Below are 27,644 nucleotides of genomic sequence, written 5' to 3'. Positions count from 1 at the left end.
GGACCCTGGGCGGGGGGTGGTGGCACCCGGCCACGGGCTGGCCTGGAACACCCTGAGGCCTGACAAGTGTAGGGGTTGGGGAACTGGGCGCCTGGAGGCCCCAAGAGTTTCCGGGCTCTGCGGAAGTGTCCACTCCCCAGGCCTCTGCGGGGGTAGGTCGAGTCCCCGCTGGCCTCGTGGCCCCGCATACCCTAGGCAGGGGTGCCCCCCTGAGCAAGTGAGGCATGGATCTTTCGTCCTGTGGGGCGGGCGCGGGGCTCCTGCGTCCTAGCTCCGTTCGCGCGGTGGCCGCAGGGGCAGGGGACTGCACTTGGGTTCCGAGCTCTGCAGGCCCTGGAGTGGGGACTGGGCACTGGGCGCCGCTGGGCCCTGGGGAGGGCAGTTTCGGCAACTCCCAAACCGGCTGCCCCTCCGCTGGCACCCTTGCCCTCGCCCACTCCCGTGGCGCCGCGCCCCCACGTTTCCTCTTTGAGGATCCTTGTTGGACCCGCTCGTGGTCCCGCAGCGCCGGGGAGTGTTAGAGGCGGGGCGCAAGGCCTGGGCGGCGGACCTCCGTGGAGTGAACGAACATCTCAATGAATCGAATGCAGGATGCCGACGCCGCAGTGCCCTCCCGGGTAAAACCGAAAGTGCAACCCGGCGAATGGAGGGTGGCCACCACGTGCCAGGAGCGCAGAGTGACGCGACTGGTTCGCCTGGCGCGGGGTTGAGATCTGCCCTTGCCCTATCCCCCCGGGGGCGGGGTGGGGGCGGAGAGGGCGGAGCCTGTGCCGATGCCCCGCCCGGCCCCGCCCCCGGCCCGCCCCCGCGCAGCGCGGGACCCGCGGGTTCCCAGCCGCGCTGAGGTCAGAGGGAGGCGGTCTGTCGTCCGAGAGGGGCGCCTGCGCCGAGCGGGACCTCTCCGGAGCGGAGCGGATCCCGAGCGCCGCCGGAGCGGAGCCCCAGCGCGCGGTGGAGACGCTGACTCCGCCCGGCCCCGCGCCGCCGCGGCAGGCCCGGCATGGAGGAGGAGTGCCGGGTGCTCTCCATCCAGAGCCATGTCGTCCGCGGCTACGTGGGCAACCGGGCGGCCACATTCCCTCTGCAGGTACGCTTACGTAAGCCAGCTGTGTCCCCGCGCCCCACCGTGCGGCCCCGCGAAGGGGTGGCCGCAGCCGGGCCGTGTGACCTTGGCCGGGCCACCCGGGCAGCCCCAGGGCCCAGTGTGGAGCGCCGGGTGCCCAACGCGGGCGCTTTGCCGGGGAGGGGTCCGGGCTGCTCTTGGGCCCCTGCGGTGGGATGGGGCGGGGGTCGGGGACGCTTGGTTGGGATGAAGCCCCGGTGCGTGAGCTGTGCGCACCCGTCAGCCCCCGCCCGTTCCCGCCCGCCCTACCCTGAGGGCGAGAAAATGCGACGCGGCTGCCGGTGACCCTGCGAAGGAGGGCGCTGGGTAGGCAGGTGTTTGCGCTGCTCACCTGGCGGGCTCCCGGTTTAGTCCCTGTCCCTGTGGGTCAGGATGCCCCGAGGGAGGGAGAAGGAGGGGGAGGAGGAAAAGGAGGAGGAAGGAGCAGCGGCAATCTGGCAGGGAGGCCTGGGGCGGGGGGAGTGGGCTCCAGCCTGCGGCTGACCATTCCGGGAGGTGGCCGCAGGGAGGGGGCGGGGGCGGAGGCCCGCCTGCCGCCGTAGGCTCGGGAGAAGAAAACCCCAGACGCCGGCTCAGGCCCGTGCAGGGCTTAGCGTTTTACGTGTTAAGCCTTTCCTTACCGGGGTCCCCACGGGCTCCCCCCGGCCTCCCCCGCCTGCCCTCGGGGAGGGGCTCACACCGTCTCCCTGCGGCTGGAGCCGGCGCCCACTGCTTCCTGTTGCAGCCCCGCGGTTACGGTTGAGCGGCCCTTGGAGGAGCAAGAGGAGGCCAGCGTGGGGCGGGGTGTCATGCGGGGGTGTCATGCGGGGGTGTCAGCGTTGGGGTAACAGGCCTTCCTTGCCTTGTGGGCTCAGCAGGAGGCTGGCCGTCCAGGCAGGGTGGTGGCTTTCTGGACCACTCATCTTTCGCCCACTGTCCCTAGGCCCCATCCCGGATCCAGGAGCAGGTGTGCTGTGTGTGCTAGGTCCCTGTGCTGGGCCCTTGAAGACATAGAGGGCCACCCAGTCAATGGCCTGTAGGGTGGTCAGAACTGCCTCAGTAAGGCTTGAGGGCTGGCCTGAGGCTGGCAGGCCCGTCGCCCGAGGAGGAAATAGTGGAGCAGAGACCTGAAGGTGGAGAGGTACAAAGGTTCAAGTCCAGAGTGACCTGACAGCTGCCCCTGATCTGTGTGCACCTGTGGAGATGTGAGTGGCGCTTCGCTCTGGCCACCTGGTCTTTGGTGGTTCCGACCAGTAGGGGGCAGACCAGGGGGCGTTCAGGGTGCGCACCTGGGCTTGTCCTGAGGCCCCAGCTGTTGGCCACTGATGGCTTGGGCAGGGCCACTGGGGTGGGACTATACTGGGGTAAGGTGCAAGGTCCCTGAAGCAGGGGCGGCTAGGGGAGGTGGGACCAGGTAGGGCGCTGAGGACAGCTGCGGCTCCCCACCAGATAGTGGTCTCAGTCCCACCCCGCCTTGGAGGGAGCCTTGGGAGTCGCCCTTGGCAGAAATGTGCCGGCCTCTCCCTCCTCCCCGGCCACCTGCAGCCACTCTCTGCTTTCTCTTTCCACTGGGCAGACTTCCTCTGCCCACGCTGGGCCTTATTCCTGAATTTCCAGGCACTTAACCCTCAACTTCCTTTTCCAGTTACTTGGGGGTGGGGAGGAGAGTCCTCTGAACCACCCACCTGGGGAACACCTCTTAGGGACAGAATCTCAGTTCTCACTTGGGGTCTCCCCAGTGCCCAGCATCCTTACCCGTGTGCTTGAGGGACATAGATGGGGGGTGTCACCTCCTCCCTCCTGTCATCCCTGGGGTGGGGCCAGGGCCTCTGCCTCTGACTTAGTCCATCCCTGCACTTCCTCCAGGCTACTTAAAGAAAAATGCACAACGCGAGAGTTGTGAGTTTAAGTTTTATTTGGGGACTTACTGAGGATGGCAGCCCAGGAGACAGTGGCGCTGAGGGGACTAATCCAAAGAGGTCAGGGAGAAGCCAGTTCACATACGACTTTTTTGGCTGGGGAGTACACGCAGTCAAGCATATATCTGGGTAAGGGATTACCGCTGATCGCAAAGGACAACTACCTCAAGTTAATGGTTTTAGTACTTCACTGTGTATGGGAAGATGCAGGAATCTGAGGTCACTGAAATTCTGTCTGAGGTATGCATCTAACTCTTCAAGGCCTGTTTACCTCAAGCGCCTAGAGCTGCCTCCTGTTTTTTTTTTCAATACCCTGAATTCCCCAGGGGGTGACTGAAGTGGGTTCTGCTTAACCTTGTGGAGGGGAGCCAGGATCTTTGTTTTTCTTTGTCTTTCTCCCCTGGAGGCTTGTCCAGGAGGAGGGGTAGTTCATTAGGTCCTCACCTTGAAGCGGCCACCTTCCACATTGCTCAGTTGCCTCATCTGTAGAATGGGCACCATTCCTGCCTCACGTGTTCAGACCAAGGAATGTGGAGGGTGTGGGTACCTCTCCGAGGTGCCTTAGAGGTGTTGGCTGCAGAGTGCAGTGGCCCCAGTGCCCAGGGGTGCTTTTTTGACCCCTCACTGGGCGGAAAGACCAGACAGGAAGGTAGTAGGGCCGGGTGGCAGCCACGCGTGCCTGGTGCCTAGGACATCTTGGGGAGGCCAGGACCCCCATCAGGACTGGATGAGGGTTGGGTCCTCACCTCCTTACCCCTGTTCTTTGGCCTAATTACCTCCTCCTCCTAATTACAGAAGACATAGTCTTTGACAGATAGAGAGGAGGGGGAGAAAGTCGGAGATGGTGGTCCTCAAAACGTGCTCCACCGGACCATGCCCACCTGATGGGGGTTCAGGCTCCAGAGCTGTGAGAGAGTAAACTTTGTTTCAGACCCCTGAGCACGCTGACACGGTCCTTGTTTGAGGTCCAGCTTGGGGGACGCGGTTCAGCCCTGGTTCAGCCCATAACAGGAACCGTTTCCAGAGACTGCTGAGTTCACGGGACACTTTCTCCACTTAGCCACCTGGTGCTTCCTTGGCCAAAGTCTAGACTCCTCAGGAGTCTGCGCATGCTGGCTTTGCCCCAGGCTGCCGCGCTCCTGAGGATGCGCCACAGGGTCCCGTGCGGGCACTTTGCTCCCTGACCCCACGTGTGGGCCCTGCGGGAGCAGGGAGGCAGGAGGTGGGTGGGGCTCACACAGCCTTAGCCCCAGTGTGCCGGCCCTCCCCTAACACCCGGAGCTGTGCTCAGCGGGGAGTATGTTCTGCAGTTTGGTCAGTGCATACAGCTGGGGGCTCCAAAGGCATGGTTATCCACAGAGTGAGTAGGGGAAGAGAACTTAGAAATGGCAGGAGAAGGTGGGCTCTGGCTGGGCCCCACGAACTTGGAGAGACAGGATGTGCTTGTGGCGGGATGGAGAGGCTGCCTGTGGGGGCTGAGCCTGTGTCCCTGGTCTTGGAGACCCGGCTCAGGGACTGGCCATCCCTCCCGAGTCTTTCTAAGCCTCACTGGCACAGTGAGAACAGCTGTCTTGGCATTCAGATGGTGCCAGGCTCCCAGGGCACGCCCGGACACAAAGTTGTCCCCGCTGGACACCAGCGAGTCCAAATTGCTTCTCGCCAGGTGCCCACAGCACACTGGTTGTGGTCTCAGGTGGGCAGCCCATGGGCAGAGAATAACATTATACAAAAGAGAAAGGACCAGAACCTTGACCCTGGTTTTGGATTTGTTTCTGGGCTCGGGTCCAAAGTCCATTTTAGTGGCCAAGGGGACTGTGCTACTGTGACCGGGGACACAGGAGGCAGACGTCAGGCAGGTTGGTCTGTGTTTGCCAAGAGGGAGGGCGGGCTCGTGGCGCTCGAGGCCCTTGTGGCCCCGTCCGAGGAGAGGGGCTGCCAAGTCAAGGGCGTCGGGCCACGTAACGCATCTGGGGTCACCACCCCACACAGGGTGGGGGACCTCCCGCTGCTCTGGCCTTGGTTCAGCGGGGAAGAACGAGAGTGGATAGAGCGAGTGCAGCCCCTCCCACACCGGGCGCCGCGGGCCTTGTGTCCTCTCAGAAGGAGAAAACCTCCGCTGAGCACACCCCCCCCTGCCGTGTGTGTAGAGAGCCTGCCGGGGCCGCCGGGCCTCCGTAGGCCCCACCCACCCAGCGTGGAGGTCCTGGGGTCCTCCAGCCGCCCCGCACCTGCCTCTGCCCTGTTGCTTCCCATTTTGGTGAAAAAACAGCAGGCACACAGAGCTTAGGGTTACTATGAATTTCCTGGGGTGGCCGTAGCAAAGTGCCACAAACTGGGGCTTAAAACTGCAGAGATTTATCCTCCCACAGTTCTAGGGGCCGAAAGTCTGAAGTCAAGACACTGGCAGGGCTGCAGTCCCTCCGGGGGCTGGAGGGGAGGCTCCGTCCTGCCTCTTCCAGCTCCTGGCGTCCCTTGGCTTGTGGCCTCCTCCCTCCAATCTCTGCCTCCTGTGTCACGTGTCCTTCTCCCCTGTGTGTCTCTTATAAGGACATGTGTTATCGGATGCAGGGTCCATGGAGATAACCCAGGCCCTCTCTCCACACACGGTCGTATGCATGAGTTCCCCCAGTCAGCAAGTATTTTAGGGGCCACATTCAGTCCACTGCGGGTTAGAAGGAGCCTGTTCAGAGAAATTTAAAAGTGGCACAAGTTAGAGAATTAATGTAAGGCCTGAAGTTGATGGCACAAAATCCAAAAGCCACCCTTTTTGGAAATGAGAGTCAGGACCCATTCACCCGCAGCTCCTGGTCTCACTCCCAGCCCAGCCGCCGGGTGCTTCTCTGGGGAGGGCAGCCAGCACCTCCAGTGCCAGCAGCTGCTCTGCTGGCCAGACCAGCCCTCCTGGAGGTGTCCGGGGACAGGCAGCTGGCCCACGCCAACTGTGTGCGGGCACTTCCTTCCAAGCCTGTGTCTGGGGTTTGGAACTGCTGACTCGAACACGTGTGACCTCTGTGCTGGGGGGTCACTGGAGGCTCACGGTGCAGGACAGGTGCTGCCCTGAAAGGCCATGGTGCAGGGAGAGACAGTAAAGTACTGAATCCCAGTGGCCTTGAGAATCTGACTTGGGGCCTTAGCTTAAAACCCACTTAAATACCATGTTGCCGAGATGGGAAGGGGAGACCACCCAGGGGGCCCTGGAAGATGATTTTGGGGACAGCTCAGTTTAGGACCTGCAGAAGCCAGCCTCATTCTTGGAATCTCTTGGCCCCTGGGTGCAGAAGTGGACCCAAGGCATCTTGAGGGAAAGAGGGTTCGGGTGGAGATTCTGTTTCTTTGTGCAGGGGCCTCAAAGCCAGGCCTCTTGGCCAGCGGACTGTGGCCTGGCCACCCCGCAGGAAGTGGCAGGCTGGCGGGCAGCGAGGTGTGCTGAGAGACCCCTTGTCTGGAAGCCTGGGTTGGGACCCCTGCCTGCCGAGTGACGAGGCTACCGGAGCTGAACAGAGGTTGAGGGTCCGTGGACGCCTGCCACCGCCCCCAGCCCCCTGCCCGCTCTGGAGCAGAGCAGAAGCCATCGGGCTGCAGACCCTGGGGTTCAGTAGCACATGTGCACATGTGGGTGACTCACCCCAGGGTCTCCTGGAAACTCAATACTGGGTCCCCAGGGGGTCACTTCAGGCCACAAGGGGTTTATTTCCAACCTCTCACCTTTAGGATCCCCCTGAGCCTCAGAAGGCCTCTTGATGAATGCTTAAAACACGTAGTCCTTTGGAACAGCTTTACATATTTTCCTAGGACAAAAAGGACCTTTTCCAGCAGAACTGCATTTGGAAGCTGCTGGAAGAATGTCATCTGCCCTTTATAAGACAGAGGTTCTGCGTTCATGCTGTCTCGTGGTGACACACTCATTGACAAATGGTGTGTGGGAGCGGATGCCAGGAAGCGCGCCTCCCTCCTGCCCCGCTGGCCGTCGTCTTCACTTCCTGGAGGGGATGCGCTGGGGCTGGGACACTTGTGAGTGTCCTCTGGAATATTCCTGTGCTCTGCGGCCACGCGAGTCTGCCTGTCCCCCTGCGGCTTCCCTCGGCCTCTGGAAGTCCCCATCTGGCCCACGATGTGTCCCAATCCTGGAACCTAAGTGTTGCTTCATTTTTTCTCCTCCCTTGCTTCTATGTTTCTCCCAGAAGTTCCAGAATTGCTTCATTCTGGACTGAGGTTTCTGTTACCCCTCTTTGCCCGTCGTGGAGAAGAGCCAGAGCCCAGTGGTCCTTGTCATCTTTTCCTCTCCGTGTCTGTGGGTCACGTGCTATGTGGGTGTGTGGTGCATGCGTGTGCGTGCTCAGGTGTGGGTATGAAGGTGTGTACGTGTGGTGAGTGTTGTGCAGCACTACTTTGTGCTGTGTGGTGTCCTGTCTTCTGTTCACAGGGACCTGGGGCAGCACTGCCCTCCCTGGAAGGGGCTGGTGTGTTTGCAAGCAGGTGGCTTCCATGACGCGTGTGGCCGTGGGCATGGTTGTCCCCTGCTGCTCCCCCACACGGAGCTCTGAAATAAGATTACTCAGTGATCTGAAAGAGTGACACTGAGAAGAAGAAATAGAGTTTCTCGAGGAGAAAGGAAGGGGGCTTGAGGACGTGGGCCCAGGAGGGCAGTGGCCCCCACCCTGCTCCAGTGCCACCGCGAACTTGGGGTGAGACCCCTTCTATTAGGGTTTTGCAGCACACCCAGCACCCAGAGTGCCCAGCCAGTGGCATGCGGGGCCCCGGCAGGGCCTGGTAGGTGCCTTGGTCCCCGCAGTGAGCACCGGCGCACCTTTGCCGGAAGCCGGGCTGGGTCACGGTGATGCGGTCCAGGGCTGTGACACTGAGACAAGGGTGCACAGCGGGCGAAGGTGGCCCTGGGACTTAAGGTGAGCTAGGGAGGCTGCTTCAGGGGACACAGGGTTGTTTCCAGTCGAAGTTCCCATTGGAGATGAGAGGCCGCTGGTCGTGGGTTGGGCTGAATTGTGGCGCTGACCGGTAGCAGGCGGTGGAAGGGACACAGGCCCCGAGGCAGACCAAGCCGACCACAGTCACGTGGCTCTTACGTCCCCCCTTCCCCAGTTCTGACTTCCTAGGAGAGGGGCTGGAGGTCTTACAGAACAAGCCTCAGCATGAACCCCTCCCCTAGAGGAACCAGGGTGGTCTGGGTGGGTGGGGGGCTGCTCTGGAATATTCCAGAGCTTCCCCCACCTGCGGTCTGAGCACTCTGACTTCCAGGCAGGGTGACCGCTAAGCTAACGATGTGTCCCTGTGTCTGCCTGGCCGTCAGCAGGGGGACAGTGATGCTGCAGCCAGGTGGGCCGGTGGCGGCTGGGAGGGCGCGTCACCCCTAGGCTGAGGGATCCCCTGACGTGTGTGGCCGCCCTCGACAAGGGTGCTCTGCCGGCAGAGGTGGCCCGGGGTCTGCGTGGGGCTGGGGGGGGGCGGGGACTCGTCCTTGTGCAGCTCTTGCTGCTCTTTGTGACCGCGCCTCTGGAGCGTCTGAACGTGCTCTCCCGGGTGCACGTGTGCCCTGGTTGCTGGGCTCTCCCCTGCCCTGGGGGTGGGTGGAAGCTGGAGCCCTTTCCAAGCCGTCACCCCGGCCTGGGAGGGACCCGGGGTTGAGGCAGCAGCCTGTCCTGGCAGGACCCCAGGCGCACCTCTGCACTGGCCTCTCATGGCAGGCGGACGCCAGGACCCCGCCTGAGGGCGGTTTTTGGCTGTGCTCCTCGACGGCGCTCTCGGATCTGAGACCCTGGGTCCCCAGCATCAGCTGTGCGCACGTGGTCACTGTGAGCCGGGCTTCGTCCCCAGAGGCAGCGGGCACTGGCTCGTCCTGGGGCTCCTCGCTGGGTCTCTAGTTCTTTCTGAATTGGGACTCTGTTTGCCGGTGGAGGCTGAGAAGGCAAGGTCTCAAACTGGGGCTTGGGCCCAAGGGACGATGTTCTGGCTCAAGGTGAGAGGCTCACAGAGGCCTGGAGGGTTCAGAGAGCAGCCGGCAGGCGGCTTTGCAGGAGGGGTGGAAATCACAGAACGGTGGCATGTGTAGCCTGGGGGTCTCGGCTTTGTCTCACGGGCAGCGGCGTGCCCTTGAAGGCCGGGGTTCCTCAGGCGCATCTGGGGGTCAGGAGTGAGGAGAATGGTGGCACAGAGGCTCCTGGGAAGAACCAGGAGCACCTGTTCCTGGCTACACTGGGCTGGGGGAGGGGCCCTCGGGAGGAGGGGACCCAGCCGGAGGGGCATCTGTCGGGGGAAGCTGGAGGTGGTGGTGTTCCCCCTCATCTCGCAAGACCTCTCCCCCGCTTCCCTTTCTCCTCCCCTCCCTGCACTGAACTAGTCAGGTCTTCCTCTTTTTTCCTTAAATTGAGTCTTGTTTTTGGTAAATGGTGAAAAAACCGGTAGGGCCAGTTTCCGTGGCTGTGAGCACTTCCACCTGCAGACCCTGAACTGCTGGCCTGCGCGGGACGAGAGGCTCGGTGGCTCTGCCTAGGGTCCTGCCGGGGAGCCCGGGGCCCCGCGCAGCCGCCCCGCAGACGGGCCTCGCCGGCGGAGAAGCGCAGTGAACTGGTTAGGACATTGATCCTACTTGCTTTTTAGTGTAACTTCTGTCTGTGTGGCTTTGTGGTTCACAGCTGGTAACGCTGCGTGGGACGCCGGCCACACAGCTGCGCTGCTGCTCGCGTGGCCTCCGTGTTCGGAAGTGCGCAGGGTCCTCCTCCCACTCAGAACACCTGGAACGCTGATTTCCTCTTCTGGCCCCGGCCAGAAAACACCGCTTTTTTAATTTTTAATTGAAGTGCAGTTGGGTACAGTGCGGTGTTAGTTTGAGGCGCACAGCAGAGTGTACATCGAGAGGTTTTAGACTTTTCCCGTCACGGCTTGTTACAAGGCGTTGATACTGTACAGGAGATCAGCTTCGCGTGTAACAATTTGTATCTGTTAAGCTCATGCTCCTAGTGTGTCTCCCCTACCCGTTCCTGTTTAGAAGTTTGTTTTCTGTGTCTGTGAGTCTGTTTGTTTTGTAAATAGATACACTTGTATTATTTTTTAGATTCCACGTGTAAGTGGTATCATAAAATATTTGTTTTTCTGTCTAACTTCACTCAGTGTGATAATCTCCAGGCCCATCCACGTTGCTGCAAATGGCATTATTTTATTCTTTTTTATGGCTGAATAGTATTCCACTGTATAAATGTTACCACAGCTTTAGCCCGTCACCTGTCAGCGGACACTGAGGTTGCCTCCACGTCTTGGCTGCTGTGAGCAGTGTTGCTGTGAGCATGGGGTGCAGGTGTCTGTTCATATTATAGTTTTCCCTGGATGTGTGCTCAGAAGTGGGGTGAATCTATTTTTAGTTTTTTAAGGAACCTCCATACTGTCCCCCATAGTGGCTGCACCAGTTTACATTCCCACCAAGAGTGTAGGAGGGCTCCCTTCTCTCCATACCCTCTCCAGCATTTATCATTTGTGGACTTTTTAACGATGGTCCTTCTGACCACTGTGAGGTAATACTTCATTGTGGTTTTGATTTCATTTCTCTGATAACCAGCAGAACTGAGCATCTTTTCAAGTGCCTCTTGGCCATCTGTATGTCTTCTCTGGAGAAACGTCTGTTTAGCTCTTCTGCCCATTTTTTGATTGGGTTGTCTGTCTCTTTTGATACTGAGGTGTATGAGCTGTTTGCATATTTTGGAAATTAAGCCCTGGCATCGTTTGCAAATATTTAATCCCGTTCCTAGGTTGTCCTTCTGTTTTGTTGATGCTTACCTCTTCTGTGCAAGGGCTTTTAAGTTTGATTAGATCCCATTTGTTTATTTTGGGTTTTTTTCTCTTTTGCCTTGAGGAGAGAGAACACTGCTTCTAAAGGGTTCGTGTAAGTAGATCGGACTCACCTGGCGGTTCCCCCTGCACTCAGTGGGGTTTTGCAGGGGTGAGCGAGGGGAAACAGATCTGGGACGCTTTACAACTGATGTATTATCTGCTGTTGTTCCTTCTCTTGCCTGAGACAGTCCTTGTTTCTGCATTCTTTAGTCTCCTTGAGATCATGAATTACTGAGACCTGTTCGCAGGACGAGCACTGTGCCCAGGCTCAGCTCACAAATGGCTTAGGCCAAAAATGGCTTCCCTTGTGTCAGGAAGGCCACGCCTAGCTCTTTCTCTCGAGGCACACTGCCCTGTCTGCTTACAGTTGGGGTCGTTAGGACTTAGAGCTGGGAAAAGGGGTGATGTGTAGGACTGTGCCTGCAAGAGACGGGAAGACCGCAGAGTAGGGTTCAGCTGCTCCTGGGGGCCCCGCCTTTGTGGGTACAGAGCGCTGCCAGGGAAAGGTGACCCGCCGGGGCAGGACCCTCCCGTCTCCCGGCTCTCCCCACCCAGTGCCCAGGTGGGAGCTGCTAGCCGAGCTGGGGCGCGATGCCCAGGGTTGCAGGCCAGATCCCAGAAACAAGCACGAAAGGGGACGGGCACTTGAGCTGAAGACTGGGCTTTTACAACAGAAGCCCCCTGTCCCTGGGGTCCCAGGGCTCCCTCTTGGAGCTGGGCCCCTCAGCCCTGCACGTGCCGTGTGGTAGGTGCCCGACACCAGCACGGGGTACGAATTAATAAGCTGCTGGTGTTTGAAGCCCAGGGGCTTAGCGCTGTCATTGAAGAGCACAAAAATAGCAGACGTGCCAGCTCCGAAGGGCTGATGGTCTGCACTTCCAGGGGCCGTGGAGCAGGGCGTTCCGGCAGGATTTTCAGGATTTGTGTCATCCCTGCTTCAGGTCTGTTTCTGCAGAGTTGATAGGGAATTCTCCGGATCTGAGATACTGCAAGCTCTCTCTGTGTCTCAGAGGCTGCGAAATCAGGCCAGTGAGTTTGCAGAGTGCCAGTTTAACTTTCTTGTTTGAGAAGACTTGATTTTTCTTTCACTGCTTGAAGTCCTCGTAATACTGGCTTAAATTTGTTTAGAAAGACGTCTTAAATACAAATCTCAAGTGTGTAACTCAAGGAACCCACAGAGGGAGCATGTCCGGGGAACCCCCACCCCATGAAGAGCTGGGGTGTCATCCATGTCTGCACCCAGAACCCCCACCCCAGCCACTACCCCTACTGCCCAGAGCAGCCACGCTCCTGGTCGCCAGAGAGCTCTGCCTGTTTTGGATGAGACCTGAAGCTGGTTGGTGTTCAGGTGAAGAGGGGGAGAGGGTTTGGAAGTTACTGGGGCCCAGCAAGGCAAGGACAGGGCCAGAGCAAAGTGGTGGAGGGGGGATGGGGCCCCGGGGCCAGGCTCTCTCTGGGCCTCCAGCCTCCCCCTCCCTCTCACTCACTCACACACACTCTCTGTCTCTCTTGCACACTCAGTTTCTGTCTCATTCTCTCTCGCCCTTTTGTCTCTGGGAGGCTCTGCAGGTGCAGGGCCCACTCTCATCTGCGTCCCGTCCGCAGGTACTGAGATTCTCAGATAACCGTGCTGTGCGCTGTCTTTTCTGCTACTCCAGCTTGTGAGATCGCTCCTTCGGGGTGGGTGGGGGTTCACGGCTGTGCCCCTGAGCACCCGGCCCTGCACCAGAGGCCTTCCTGCCCTGTTGGGCAGTGTTCCTTGGGCAGCTGGGACGGCCAGCCCTGCAGAGGGACGCACCGGATACCCTCGGGGGGTGGGGAGGGGACTACACAGCAGGGCCATTGTCCCAGGGCTGCCTGCAGTGATGCCGGGGGTGGGGGACCAGCCTGGAAGAGGCAGGTGGAAGATGCTGGTGGGGCCTGATGGGGACGCAGGGTCAGGGCAGGACACCAAGGCTGGGAGGCGGGCCGGGGGGTCCTGGATCCTGACGCCCAGCACCTCTGACGGCTGAGGGGCACGGGGGGGCCTCACAGGGAGTGTGGTTCATCCCCCACCCCGACCCCCCCAGGAGGATCTGCAGTGTCCTGTACCTCGATTCCCCTGAGGGAACCAATACATTTTTTTTTTAAATTGAAGTGTAGTCAGCTTATGTGTCAGTTTCTGGTGTGCAGCGCCATGTTTTAGTCAGACGTACACGCACAACACCCTCCATAGTTTCCATTGCTGGTCACTACAAGGTACTGAATACAGTTTCCCGTGCTGCACGATGAACTTATTACAAAACAGAGACAGACTCACAGCCGTAGAAAACAAACGCATGGTTACGGGGCGGGGGGGGGGGGGGAAGCAGGTGGGAAGGGATGGATGGGGAGTTCGAGATTTCCAGCGCCTATTAAATGTGGAAAAACAGGAGAGTGAACACAAGCAGAAGGAAGAACCGCCCCGGGACTCGCCGTGTCGTGAGTGCGCGGTTGTCAGCCTTGGCTGTGTGGTCCTCAGGCCATTCTGTTTTATTTATTTTTTACGTTTTTAATGGAGGTACTGAGGATAGAGCCCAGGACCTCGTGCGCACTCAGCACGCACCTTTCTACTGAGCTACACCCTCCCCCGCCCCACCCCGGCCATTGTAGACACCAGCTTTCTGCCCTTTTATTAAAAAGGGAGCTCCTAGTTTTTATAAGCTTAGCTGCTATCTCAGTGCTGGCTTTAGCTTTCCCCCGTCACTTGCTTCGTCTGCTGTGGATGAGCTTTCTTGGGGCTGGGTGGGAGCTCCCTTGGCACCAGTGCCACCCCCTCCCCTCCCTTAACTGGCGCCTCCATAGAGGCTGGAGGCCCAGATGAGGGGCTGGCGTGAGGCTGGGGTGTGGGGTGGTCCCTCCCTGAAGGCGTACGGGTCTGTCGCTGTGATTGTTCTGGGGGCCTTTGGCTCTGGGCTGGGTGCCTTTCTCCCGGTGGACGCGTGGTGATGGAGGGGCAACAGGCTGGGCTCCCGGGGGGTGTGGGTGGCGCCCTTGGCCTTGCCTCTCACTGGACGGGGCCAGAACTGAGACGGCCTCACTGCCCTCTGGGTGTCCGAACAGATGACACATTTGGGGGGATTTCTGGAAGTGAGCCATTGAGTTGCAGGAGGTGGGCCTCGGCCTCCCAACCTGGGCCCTTTGGGCTGGTTGCTCCCCAACACATTCCCTATTAGATACAGGGATTGTGGGGGCCGAGGCCGACTGGGGACCCTCCAGCCTGCCCAGGCCATTGTTGGGCACCCTCTGTGGGTCAGTGGCAGCCCGGCCTGCTCTCTTAAGCCTGGTCCTTCTCTGTCCATTTTGCAGGTTTTGGGGTTTGAGGTAGATGCGGTGAACTCTGTCCAGTTTTCAAACCACACAGGTAAGGCGTCAGCCTCGGTCGGTGTCCACGCAGAGCTTCGTGTGGGTGTGAGAAGCGGCCCTTTGGAAGTCTGGGGGCCACCCCTCGGAGGTGTGGCCCCGGCTGAGGCTGCACGGCCGGGGGGCGGGGGGGCCTGGGTGTGCCGGCTGTGGGCTTGAATCCGCCTGGGTGCTTTGGGGCTGGGCCGCCCGGGTTGGTGACGTGACCCCTCAGCCCCTCAGCTTCCTGCATGAACCGAGAGCTATGATCCTGGCACCTGCTCTGGGGCCATGCCGCCTGCCTACAGGGTGACACCACGGGGCCTGAGGAGGGCCCCACGCGGACGGGGAGGGGCGGAGCGGGTCCTGATTTTCTTTGTTGAAAACCAGAGCCTCATGGGCTTGTGTGTGTGTCTTCACATGTGAGGTCCCCGAGGGTTTCCTCGCACAGGAGCCTTGAAGTGGGATTGCCGGCTCGGGGGTACATGAGGGTCACATCCCTTGGAAAGTCCCCAGGGTATCGGGGCGAGGACCGGGCTCCCCACCCTGTGGCCTTGGCACTCCCCTGCCCCGGGGGTCCCCGAGCTGGAGCAGCGGCACGAGGACAAAGCCACGCAGTTCTGGAAGCATCCCCACATCCCTTCTTTTGAAATTGCTCTGAACCCAGACAGAACCTCGGAGCACGGAACGTCCCAGAAGCAGCTGGCAGAGGGCCGACCAGATACGCAGAAGGGGGTGCCTGCCCCGCCAGAGTTCTCCTGGGCGTGGCTCTCGGGAGAGAGGGGGATCCGCAGTCACAAGGCGGGAGGAGGAACTCCGGGCCAGGCACAGATGAAAGGGCCCTTGTTCTCACTAAGTGTCCTTTCCTGCTTTCGGTCTCCAAGTGTGCAGGGCACAGTGACATTTGGAAACATCCCCAAAAGCTGTCAACCCAGTGAACCTCCCCAGAGCTTACAGGTTTTACTGGCTGTTTTAACTACCCTCTTTCTTTCCCTTTATCTGTTTATTTTAAAGTAAAGGACCAAGCTGGCTTGGGCCTCAAATCACAGGAGGCTCCCCGCAGCCTCCCTTGTGGCCTTTGAGGCAGGCTCGCCCCTGCCAGAGCCACTGTTCTGTGGCTGCTCTTTCTGCAATGGTTTCCTGTTACCCAGGATCCCAGCCCCTGGACAGGCACTGGATGAAACTGGACGGGGCTGGAGGCTGGCGGGTGGGGCAGGCCAGCACGGAGAGTTTGGAGTGTGACCAGCTGCCGGGCCTGGTGGTGACCCCCGGGGGCGAGGGCGGCAGGTGTGGACACAGGGCGCCCTGGGGCTTGGGGTGCCGGGGACAGGTGCTGGCAGCAGACGCGCAGTGAGGAGCTGGGACCCTCAGGGTCACCGGCTCAGCCTCTGCAGAGTTTTTTCATTTGTACATTGTGAAGTTGTAAAGCGAGTGGGTTAGATGGAGGACCCGAGTGCCCCTGTGTATCCCAGGGGTCTTGTGGGCTCCTCTGAGTGTGAGATGAAGCTGGTGCGGGGGGCACCAACAGGTGTGGGCCCAAACCCTCTTATCTGGTTAGGAAGCAGACCTCACGGTGGATGGGTCTCTGTGTTTGGGACCTGGTGGGCAGCGCACCTCACCTTTGTCACCCCCTGTCATGGGCCGAGTTGTGCCCCCTTCTGGGCTCGTGTCAGGGTCCTGACTGCCAGCACCTCAGAATGTGGCTTATACGTGGAGATAAGGTCTTAAAGAGGCAATTAAAGTCGATGGGGTCAAATGTGTGGCCGTACTGTGTCCTTAGGGAGATCAGGACACACCCGCAGAGGGGATGACCTTGAGGACACAGGAGGAGACGGCCCACAGAGGGGCCACCCCGTGACTCCGCAGCTCTTGGTCACAGCAGCCCCGGGACAAGCACGCGCCATGAGAGCTGCAGGCCCATGTGGCCGCTGGGAAGGTGTTCCTCCTTCCCTGGGTCTGCGGGGTTTTGTGGCCGCAAACGCCTGCGGGGACACAGCCAGAGGCCGCCAGTTCTTAGCGGACACCTGAGCCTGCAGGGACAGCCTTGGGAGGGAGGGGCTCACCTCCACTTCATTGGGCCCTCCCTGCCAATTAAGGGGGGGCAACCAGAGGCCACGCTGTCCCTGGACACGGCTGACGGGTGCTGTTGGGCGTTCGCATCTCTGTGGCGGGGGAGCCCTCACCTCCTGTCCTCAGGGGGTGCCGCGGCCCGCAGCCGGCCTGTGCGGGGCCCGCAGGGCGGAAAGCCAGGCCGCGGGGGGCAGGCCAGGGGCCGTGGCCACGCTCTGCCTGTTGAAGCTGGGTCTCGCCGGCTGGCCACCCGCGTGGGGGCCCTGAGGTCCTGTCCCCCCCCACCAGGCTACGCGCACTGGAAGGGCCAGGTGCTTAACTCGGATGAGCTCCGGGAGCTGTATGACGGCCTGAGGCTGAACCACGTGAACAGATACGACTACGTGCTCACTGGTGAGGCCCAGGGTGGGTGCCGAGGGTGGGGCCAGGCCAGGGCCTCGCTCCAGCCTGGGTGGGGGTGTGGCAGAGCATCCCTGACCCGGCTTCTCCCTGGGAGGGTGTGTGCGGGCCACCAAGCTCTCAGTGGGGCCCTAGCGTGACCGCCACGTCCCAGTACCGTAGCCTTAGGGGCTGTGTTTCTGTACGTAGTTAGAGTGAACGTGCTCATTCTCGAAAGTGGGAAGGAGGGAGGAAGACGTTCCTTGTACACCCTTGGCTTCTTTCTTTCGTGTAAAACTTAGCGTTTCTTTCGGGAGTCACCTGGTGTCCCCTCGGTACCTGTGGTTGCTGGGGACGCTTGTCCTCACCCGGCCACAGGACCGGACCTGGCCCGCTGTTCTCCTGGCAGAGGGGTCTGATGGCACTGTGTCTCCCTTGCCATGGTCGGGTGACTGAGTCCTCTGTCCCTCCCAAAGGTTACACGAGGGACAAGTCCTTCCTGGCCATGGTGGTAGACATCGTGCGGGAGCTGAAGCAGCAGAACCCCCGGCTCGTGTACGGTAGGCACAGGGCCCCGCGAGTGGGCATCTCAGTTTCCTTTCGGGCGCCCCACCTTCACATGCCCTGCACCCCCATCCCCAGCACATGAGCTTTGTGGCTGCTGGGCTCCCAGGGAGCGGGTCACAGGAGCAGGTTACTGGCGCTGTGATCAGTGTCCGGCACTGTGGTGGCGTGTCTGACCCCCGACCCTGAGCCGGGGGCTCCCGGCAGCAGAATGTGAAGTGCCAGGTGAGATAAATGAGGGTCGGTGGTGGGTACTTGGAATTTAACAACAGAATGGACAAGAAAGACCGGTCTCACCAGCTGCGGCTTTCCTGATCAGATGCCCTTTGTGTTCACAGTGTGCGACCCAGTGATGGGGGACAAGTGGGACGGAGAAGGCTCGATGGTCAGTGCTCGGGGCCTGGGGCGTGGGCGGGCGCACGTCCTTGCTGGGAAGGGGAGGCCTGGATGCACAGAAGAGGTTTCTGTGCGGGGCCCGGGCGGGGGTACGTGAGAGCAGCTGGTTTCCAAACGAGTGAGGACAGCTGTTTTCTAAATAAATTCCACGTTTGGACACTGAATTTGAATTTCCTGTAATTTCCATGTGCCACAAAATATTATTTTGCTTTTGACTTTACCCCCGAACCCTTTAAAAACGTAAAAATCACACCTCGCCTGCAAGCTGCACACCAACACCCAGGGGCCTGGGCTCCCCGGCCCCAGTGTGGGGTCCAGTGGGTGGTGTCACCCCCGGAGAGGGCGGAGTCCGTGGGGGGGGTGGGGGGGGGGACCCGAGGCCGCGCAGATGCCCGTGGGGTGGGATGGAAGGGCTTGGCCCGACCCTGCCTCCGGACCCCTGGGATCCTTGGGGTTCCCGCAGCACGGGCCGTCCCGGCCTGGCCCACCCCTCACCTGCCCGTGTCCTTCTCCGTCAGTACGTCCCGGAGGACCTCCTGCCCGTTTACAGAGAGCAGGTCGTGCCCGTGGCAGACATCATCACCCCGAACCAGTTCGAGGCTGAGTAAGTGGCTCGAAGTGGCTGGCGCAGGCCGGGGGCAGAGCGCCCCGCCGCCCCGGCTCTGGAACCCACACGCCCCCCCCCCCGCTGCCCAGCGTTGAGTTTCAGGGGGCCTTTCTTGGATGCAGGGCCCACCCGAGGAGTCGGGAAGGGGGTAGGAAGCGGCCCCCAGCGCCGTGGCTCATGGTGGAGGCTGCAGTGGGCTTGTCTGCATCCCGTTCAGCTCTGTTGGACCATCAGCCGGGTCCTCTCTGTCTCTTTAAAGTGGGGGGGGGGCGGGCACCTGGACTCTTGGGGCCCAGGGTTCCCTGACAAGGGCCCATCAATCCCCGGGGCTGGCGGCTCACTGGAGGACCCTGAGCTGACGGTGGCACGTGCAAATGTGACGCACCAACTGTTTGCAGCTCTTTGGCTGTGCGTGGACACCGGCCACCCTCACTGGCACTGCGTGCTGTGGCCGTGTGTGATGTCCTCCCCTGTTGTGCCGTGTAGATGTTCCGTGTAAACAGTAACTACGGTCTGGAACTTCACCACACCTCATGACGTCTGGGTCCCCTTTAAAACTGAATTTTACTCGACTAGCCCCAGACGTGGTCCCCAGATGACGCTGCGGCCGCCTGGTCCGCGATGCCCGGCAGGTGCTGCGTCCGTTCCCTGCGGGGCAGAACGGGGTGCCCGGGGCGCCGTAGCCTTGGGTTGGGGTCTGACAGGAGGCCCCGGAAGAGTGATGGCTCACCTGCCTGCCTGTCTTCCAGGTTGCTGAGCGGCAGAAAGATCCACAGCCAGGAAGAAGCCTTAGCGGTGAGGGGACACGGTGGGAGGGGGCAGCCGCAGCCCCCACAGGGCCTGGGGGGCGCGCCGTAAACTCCGTCTCGGCCGCTTGGTTGGCCGTCCGCCACTCGCTGCCGCTGGGTCTGGGCTCAGCCGCCGTCTGCCCTGCTGTGTCCCCTGTCGGAACTTCCCCGGGCGGCCGAGGCAGAGCCACTCAGGGCGTTGTCTCTGTGTGTGTGTGTGTGTCCTGATCTCCTCTCATGAGGACGCCTGTCAGGTTGGACGAGGGTCCACCTGGTGACCTCGTCTTACCTGGACGGTCTGCACCGACCCTACATCCAAACATGAACAGAGAAAACACTGAGGTGCTGGGGCCTCAGACTCCGATATCTCCTTTTAGGGGACAGAGATGAGAGGAGGGAGGCCCCCTGAATGGCCGAGGGTCTCCTGCCTGGTGGGCACACGTGCGTGTGCAGACGCTGCGTGTGGGGCGCAGCGTATGCAGGTGTGCGTGCGTTTTGTGAGGGGATGTGTGCTGTGCACACGTGGGGTGAGTGTGCCCGTGTGGACAGGCGGGTGGGCTTTGGGAGAGCACACACGTATGTGTGTTCACATGGGGGGTCTCTGGGTGCGTGTGCATGTGGTGTGTGCACGTGTGTGAGTGCCTGGCAGGGGACACGTCGTCCGCAGCCGTGCTCAGCTCTGGCGCCCGCTTCCCAGCGAGGACGGGGCGTGCAAGCCCAGCTGCTTGGCAGCTGCCGTGAGTGGCTCCTGCCGCCCTGGAGCCCAGATGAGGGAGGACGGGGGCCGGGTTGGCTCCTTCCTCTGGAGCTGGGCACAGGGTGGGGCCAGCGGGCATGCAAGCTTGGACCTCAAGCTGGAGGGAATGGGCAGCGGTGGCTGCAACCTGGTTAAGCTGTCACGGATGGGCAGGGGCTGGTCAGGGCGGGCTGGGACCAGGGTGTGGCTCCCATGATCTTGGCCTCTGTCGGCTCCACCCCATCCAGCCAGACCCTGTAAGACTCTGACGGGAGGGGAGGCGCAGTGGGGACCAGGGCTGCCAGGTGCGGGTGTCGAGGCGTGCTGATGTGCCCCTGTGCCCCGGCAGGTGATGGACATGCTGCACTCGATGGGCCCCGACACAGTGGTCATCACCAGCTCCGACCTACCCTCCCCGAAGGGCAGAGACTACCTGATCGCACTGGGGAGCCAGAGGACGCGTATGTCTCCCTGCCCAGTGCTGTGCCACCTTCCGCCTTCCTGCCACGTGTCCCTTGAGGCTTCCGAGCTTTGGGGTCGAATAGGAAGTTGTACCGACTCAGCAGGCAGCCAATTTCCAGAACTCCCATCACCCCCGAGAAAGATCAGGCTGAGAACAGAATCAGGAGAGGTTTCTGTGAACCGGGGTACAGTGAGCCCAGGGTGCTGATGGCTCCCCCACAGTCACCACGCAGCAGTCACGTCTGTGACCGCACTGGCGACACGGGGGTAACTTCCCTTCCTACGTCCCCGGGGCTCACGTGGGCCAGCCCAGCTGCAGCCCGGGTCCTGGGAACCGTTTTCCACAGGCCTCCCCCGCTCAGAGCTGGTCCTGGCGGGGCTTTCAGGGCTCCCTTCGGGCCGGTGTGGGAGGGCACTCGCACGCTCACTCACGAAGGCGCACATGTGCACACTCCGCTCATACTCACACATGCGCCCTGACTTCAGTGAGTTCACCGTCCCTGCAGCTCTAGGCTCCCTCCCACCGCTCCCCTCAAGGCATCAGGCTCCCTCCATGTCACGATGCTTGTGCCGGCCCCTCGGGCTCTGCATTCCCCCTCACAGGCCCCCCACTGAGCGGCTCCTGGGGCCCCAGTCTCTCATTCTTTCACCTGGGACAGGTGGTCACTGAGGGACGCGGGTGACACGGGGAGACCGAGCCCCCTGCCGTGGTGCTGGAGAGGAGTGGGAGGAGGGCAGGCTGGTTCCCAGGCTGTGGGCCTCTGCTGGCCGAGGGTCCGGGGTCCCAGCTGCCCCCCTCCCTCCCCAGGGACCCCCGACGGCTCCGTGGTGACGCAGCGCATCAGCATGGAGATGCACAAGGTGGACGCGGTCTTCGTGGGCACCGGGGACCTCTTCGCCGCCATGCTCTTGGCCTGGACGCACAAGCACCCCAACAGTCTCAAGGTCAGCAGGGCGCTTCGGGGCGTAAACGGGAGAGCGTGCGTGAAGTGTGGACTCGGCCAGCCCGGCCCGCAGTGGGGGGCTGAGCCGCGTGGAACGTGAGGGCTTCTGCGGGGCCGTGGCTGAACCCAGAAGCGTCGTCCAGGGGAGAGATCCAATGAGAGCTCGTCCTGCAGTGTGATCGCTGCAGTGACTCAATGGAGGGTAGGGGACAGGGCTCTGAGGTCAGCTGTCCCCGTCCGTCCCCCTCACTTGAGGGGTAAGTGTCCCCAACCCACTTGTGTGGAGACACAGCTGTCCTGCTCAGGCCCTGCTGGGTGGGTGGGCGGTTAGGCTGGTTTGGTAAACTGGGGTGTGAGGCCTTTCCTGCGTGCGGTCCGGCCAAGTGCAGAAGTCACGGCCTCGTTCCTGGACCTCCTTCCTCCCGTGCGGGCAGGTGTCTGATGCCCTGTTGTGACGCGCAGGCTGGGATGGGGCCCTCCCCGTCGCCTGCAAGGCTCAGGGCCGAGTGCTGTGACCCGAAGCCTAAATGCTTGGTCTCCTCGCCGGTTCTGCCTTCTCCTTCCTCCCTCAGGGGCTGAGGGTGACCTGCCCCGTGACTAGCTGACTAGCTGGTGCCCAGATGAGGCCTCGCTGGTGATCTTGGAGCCAGTGCCTGTGTTAACGGACAGTCCCGTCCGGGCAGCTGTGGGCAGCGTGGGGGTGCAGAGGGCTCGAGTGGGCGGGGGCTCAGCTGTCCCCCTCCCTGCAGGTGGCCTGTGAGAAGACCGTGTCGGCCATGCACCACGTTCTGCAGCGGACCATCAAATGTGCGAAAGGTACCGCTCTGCCTTCCCCCCAGCCAGTCACGTTGGCTGGTGCTACGTGTGGAGCCTCAGCTGGGGGTGGGAGGGACACAGGGCCCGCTGGACTCGTGTGACCACTTTCTGCCACTGTGAACGGGTCCCCGTGGCTCCCGGCACCTCCCTGGCCTTGGCCTTCAGGGCTGGGGCAGGGCCAGCGTCGTGCAGCTCTCTCTGAGCTGGGGCCCCCGGGCTGTCGGGGGCTCGGGCCGAGGCGGGGGGAGGAGGGGAGACACTGGGGTAACTGGTGGCTCTGCCCCCTCTGTTTGTTCTGTAGCCAAGTCTGGGGAAGGGCTGAAGCCAAGCCCGGCCCAGCTGGAGCTGAGGATGGTCCAGAGCAAGCAGGACATCGAGAACCCCGAGATCGTTGTCCAGGCCACGGTGCTGTGAGGGCCGCGCATCTCCGCCTCCTGTGACGCAGTGTTAGGTGTCCCCGTTTTCGTCCTTGTGAAAAGTGTAATGTCTGCCTTAGAGCTGTGACCGAAACTTGATATTTTTTCTTTCGTGAGTGTCCAGCATCCACTGGTCTTAATTGTGAAAATGTGCCAGTTGTGCTTTTTAAAAGTAACTAAGTGATCACAGGTGTTTGTAGTTTGGGACCCCAGCTCCCCTCCCCCAAGGCCCCCAGGCCCCCCTAGAAAAGCAGCTCCATGTCCACATCTCAGGGGCGTCCTTCCCGGGCTCTGGGATGGCTTGGGATGCGTGGTAGGTCCCCATCCCGAGTGTGGGGCCCGGGGACGCCCGCGTCTGCCTCTCTGAGAGCAAGTCGGAGGTCAGCCGTCCCTGTCCAGAAGGGTGATGCCGAATGTCTGTCTTCTTGGTCTGACCTGTCCTGTGTTCCTAGTTCACAACTTTTTGCCTCTTACTTCTCCACAGGGCAGGCCCCCGGGGGTTCAGATACTCCACTTTTGTCCGTGGCCTGGACAGGCTCCTGCAGCTCAGGCGCAGGCCCTGCACAGCCACTTTGGCGGGGACCTTCCCTGGACCCCCCAAATCCGCAGATCTCACGCGTGTCAGGGGACTGCCTTGTGACTCACAGCATTTCCAGGGACCCGCTGGGCAACAGGACAGAGGCGCTGTACGGCCGAGGGCGGCCTGTGGGAAGATCACATCAGGCTCCTTTTGGAAAACTCACCCAGTTTCTAGGGGAACAGGTTAAGTGCTGTTTGCCCCTGACTGCTGGTGACAAATGCACTGGGTCCCCATGTCAGTGCACAGACAGGTCCGGAGGCCAGAGGTGATTCCTGCCCCACTGTTGGCGTGTTAACCCCACCGGCCAGTTACCTCGTCCCCGGCGTTGCTCCCGCCACAGTCCCACGTCCTGTGCTAGCAGGTGCCAGGAAGCAAGAGGCGTGCGGGAGCCAGCCGCAGCCCCCACCTCCTCCCCACAGCGGGTGGGGCGGAGCTGCAGAGGAGCAGCTGTCCGTGATGCCTCAGGTGGGCTGGGGCCCCGAAGGCCACAGCATAAACCCTGATACTGGTCCAGTTGTCTGCTGCCGGGGTGACCTCCCTGGCCCCACTTTGCCCAGAATTGTGAAGATCCCCCAGGCATGGCTGCAAGTAGGCTGAAGACTCAGCACTCGCCCCCCGACTCTGGGGTTGCAGCTGTTTGCATCTCCCGGGAACCCACAGCCTGGAGGGAAACAGGGAAATTGCAGGATGTGGGTCCCAGGAAGGCAGGCTCTCCAAGGGCTGCCCTGGTCCGCGACCCTGGCTCTGTCCCCACAAGCAGCCCTCTCCTGGAGCCCGCACCTTCTCATGGCCGTTCCCGTGGGTCCAGGACAACCCCCCGCCCAGTACTGCTTTCTTCTCTTTGTTGAAAATACCCCGAAACGAAGACGGGGCAGTAGTGCCTGCGCGCGGGGCCAGGGGGCCTCAGCTCCCCGAAGTGGCCAGCGGGTCAGGGTGTCTGTGTCCTTGTTTCCTGGTCCCTGCGGGCCCCGCTGGCCGAGGAGGAGGAGGGCCGTGGCCGGCGGCTGGTGGAGGCGGCCTCCCCAGCAGGGCGGCCCAGGGGCCAGCCGCAGTCCCCCCGGCCCTGGGCCCCCGTAGAGCCTTTAACGGAAAATGCTGTCACTGCCACGTAGCGCTGGGGAGACGGCCATCCCACCCGCCTGCGGGAAACCCTTTTTCTTTTTTTACACAAGGTTTCTCAGTTCTTTAAGTTTTATTTCAGAGGTTTGGGCCTCACGTTCGGTTGCCTCTGACTTCCCAGTGTCAGGAACGGAACAGTGAGAACCATTCCACCCGTAAAACTGAACTCTGGCAGGGTCTGAGGCTCGCGCTCCTGTCTCCCCTGGCTGTAAGGCCCCAGCCACGAGGGGAGGCTGTGGCCTGAGCCCTCTGTCCTAAGAGAAGGAAACGGGGCTCCTGGGAGCCTTTGCAGAGGGCAGGGCTCGGAGGGAGAACATGAGCGTCTGTGGGAAACCACGGCCGACCTCCCCGCGCGGCAGTGTCCTTCTCGTCCTGATGTTGCTCCCCGTGTATCAGCCTCGTTCTCAGGGGGACCTACTCTGTTTGTCATGGCGACAGCAGAGGCCCCAGACTATCTCTGTTCAGGATTTCCCATCCAGAAGCTTCCCATGGCCAGTGGCAGTGGTTTTTGATACAGTTTGGGTCCAAGTTAGAATTAACTTTTTTTTTAACCCTCCGTAGTTTAGTAACATGCAGAATAATAATTTACTTTAAGATGAGAGAGACATTGGCCCTGAGTCGCCTGCTCACTGCCAGAGTGTAGATTTCAAATCTTATTCTGTGGACCTTAAAGATGAATTACAAAATACAGTCCATCTTTTTTAACCAGTCTTGAATCATTGCCAAGTTCTGCAACGGTAACTGGGTTAGTCTGTGCGATCTTTTTTGCAACACATGGTGGTAACGGCGATGCTTTGATGTCTTGTTCTTAAACTTGTTAGAGCCAGTCGTCAGGTGTGCTGGGCCTCACAGTGTTAGGCCTGGCCTGGCGGAACGGTGCTGCTGGTGTGGTGGAAGGTCCGGAGCTGGGCCCGTGGGCCGGAGTGCACTGGCTGCGCCGTGATGCCTGGTCCTGCTGCGGTCACCCCGCCGTCACCACTCACAGCCGCGCAGGAGGCCCGGTGGGTGGGGGGTGGGCGGAGCCCCAGGTTTAGCGGATTTTCCAGGCTGTTCTGACGTCTCATAGCTTGAACCTCACACTCAGCCCTCAGCTGGAAGGCAAAAAACAGGAGGTGAGAGCAGTCAGCTGCTGGGGCTTCACACCTTCTCGTGAGGCCGTCTTCCTGGTGCGGCACAGCCCTGACCTCTGAGTCAGCGCCCTGCGACCACGCGGCAGGGCCGTGCACTGTGCTGGGGCGGCCTGGAACCCCTGCCTTCCCTGCCGCCCGCCTGGCCGCAGGCCGCCTTCTCGCATGTCTCCGCCAGGCAGGGATCTGCTCAGAAGCACCCCAGCACCTGCCTGGACCAGAAGGAGGGGAGTGTGCGAGTGGGCAGAGTGGACTACGTGCCGACAGGGATGCTGTGAGCATGGTCGTGGCTTTCTGAGTCGGGGTGGGAGTCACGCGGCCCCCAGGCTCAGTTCTGCCCACGAGAAGGGCACGGCTACCGAGCCTCCGTCTCATGCACGTCCCACTGCCAGGCTGCAGGGCCTTCCTTTCTCAGCCCGTGTGGCTCTTCGCGTTGACTCGCTGGAGAGCTGGCTCCCTTGGCTGTCCAGGGAGCACATCGGGTGTGTGTGCCGAGTGGGCACTCAGAGGGACCCCTGGCTTTGGGGAGGCCTGGTCAGTCTGTGTGCACGTCGTCCCCCCAGGAGACCCTCCCATGTGGTCTGCCCACGGGCGCCAGTCAGGCTGGTCTCTCGCAGGACAGTGATTGAGGACCCGCATGGGTGTGGCCTTGGAGCTGGTGTGCACCTGCGTGTGTCTGTGCCGCCAACGCTTTGTGACAGGTGCAGAGTTGGTAGCTGGTGGCTCTTCTGCAGCTGAGAAGTGTCATTAATTCCCACTTGTTTTTACAGCCAGCGCTGTGGTTTCAGAATCTAGCCCCATACTTCTGACCTCTGCCAGCAGGGGGCAGCGAGGGCAGAGGGGGGAGAGGGAGGTGGGCAGGGGTCCCTGCCCCAACCCTGGTAGGTTACACACATCAGCCGCCCGCCTATGGGATGTTTTTTGTGTGTCTGGTGATAGGAACCAGGCTTTGTGGTCTGTGCCGCGCTGCCGGGGAGTGGGGCCCCTGCATGTGACCTGCCGCCCAGGCATGCTGCCACGTGGCCCGAGGTCACGGTTCCTAAATTTGTGAGCTTTCCATAGCGTGTGTTTCCCTGTGGACTTCTGCAGTTCGTTCTCGGTGCAGAACATTATCTGTCCTTAACGTGCAAAGATACCAATTAAACGATGCCTTGCAAACTGCAGCCCTGCCTTTCCTGCGGGTTATGCTCATGGCATGCTGCGCTCATTTGCTCCTCTCATGAGCTACTTGAGGTCTGACTTAGAGATTATCTTAAAATTTGGTATTAATGGAAAGTTCTTCCTAGGATTTTCTTTTTAAAAATCTGGCAAACAGGTGTTTTCAAAGCATCCCGTCGTCTGAGCGGAGCAGAGCCCAGTGCTCACAGCTGCAGACTCTGCGTCCCTCCCTGACCCTGGCTGCAGATGAGCCTCGGGGAGGGGCCCCAGGCCTGAGGGTGGCGGTGAAGGAAGTTCCCGGCCTGCAGAGTCCCCCTCCGCCCCCAGCCCCCACACCAGTACGGGACCAGCTCTTCTGCTGCAGGAAACCATCCTGGAGGGACATGCCTTCGTGAGGCCGTGGGCTGTCCCGCAAGGGCCGCCCTGCACCTGGCGGGACTGGGCAGACTGGAGCGGAGGGGCGGGCACACCACTCTAGGCCCGTGTTCGGGAAGCCCCACCTGGGGGCCTTGGTCCTTGTGAGTCTGAGGATGCGGAACGGGGCACCCTCCCTCATGCGCCTCTGAGCCGGCGCTGGGCCAGTGGGTTTGGACCACTGATTACTTTCTCACCCAGGTGCCAGCTTCTGGCTCAAGGAGGGTGAGTTGGGGCGTGGCGGGGGGACAGAAAAGGGGACTCCATGAGCCTGGCAGCAGCCCCCTAGTGCACCCTGAAAAGTGAGGAGGGGCTGGAGGCAGACCTGCAGCAGAACTCCAGCCTTAGCACATCCCCGCAGGATACCTTGGTCCGCCGTCCTGATGGCTACAGGCGGAGATGTCAGTGCTTTGGGGGGTGGAAGTGAATCTTGCATTGACTCCATGTAGCCCCCAAAGGACGTAAAGTATGTGTAAGGTGTTTTGAATGTTCTTGGGTTTAAAGCTGCATACTTCCTAATGCAGAATTTGAGCTGGGATTTCAGCCAACGACCGCAAACCTGGATCCACAGGAGCCCTGACTCAGGCCAGTCGATGCTGACCTGTTCCTTCCTGGAGACGAGCTCAGATTTTGGAGGCTTGGGGGAGAGCTGCAGCCTGGGTCCTGGCTGCGAGGGCGAGTCTGTGAGGCTCCGGGGTGCTTTCACTAGCCCCTCGGTCTTCCAGCCCCACCCGCTGTGCGCGTGTGGACGTGTCTGCAGCCGTAAAGCCCCTCCCAGCGCCGTAGAGCCGCGTCTGTCTGTGCTGGTCTCACTGACTTACCGATGATCACAAGTAAATATTTTCATGGTGA

General features: G+C 61.1%; 1 protein-coding gene across 2 annotated transcripts; it reads left to right on the top strand.

The window, feature by feature from the left end:
* Window positions 1-816: 816 nt before the first annotated feature.
* On the top strand, window positions 817-27,644 carry PDXK (pyridoxal kinase). 2 transcript variants are annotated; one of them, XM_032496336.1, is made up of 12 exons: window positions 831-1,087; window positions 14,185-14,239; window positions 15,998-16,153; window positions 16,576-16,680; window positions 17,142-17,225; window positions 17,568-17,614; window positions 18,144-18,229; window positions 18,982-19,027; window positions 20,106-20,217; window positions 21,027-21,163; window positions 21,912-21,978; window positions 22,280-27,644. In XM_032496336.1, exons 1-12 carry the CDS (start codon window positions 1,001-1,003, stop codon window positions 22,390-22,392), a joined length of 1,095 nt encoding a protein of 364 aa, XP_032352227.1. In that variant the 5' UTR covers window positions 831-1,000; the 3' UTR covers window positions 22,393-27,644. The 2 variants fall into 2 exon arrangements, with proteins under 2 accessions (XP_032352283.1, XP_032352227.1); XM_032496392.1 differs by lacking the exon at window positions 15,998-16,153 and having other exon boundaries at window positions 817-1,087; window positions 22,280-22,583.

This window comes from Camelus ferus, chromosome 1, assembly GCF_009834535.1.
Source record: "Camelus ferus isolate YT-003-E chromosome 1, BCGSAC_Cfer_1.0, whole genome shotgun sequence".
Taxonomy (NCBI): domain Eukaryota; kingdom Metazoa; phylum Chordata; class Mammalia; order Artiodactyla; family Camelidae; genus Camelus; species Camelus ferus.
Note: the sequence above shows the minus strand (reverse complement) of the source record. Positions and strands in the feature narration are given on the sequence as shown.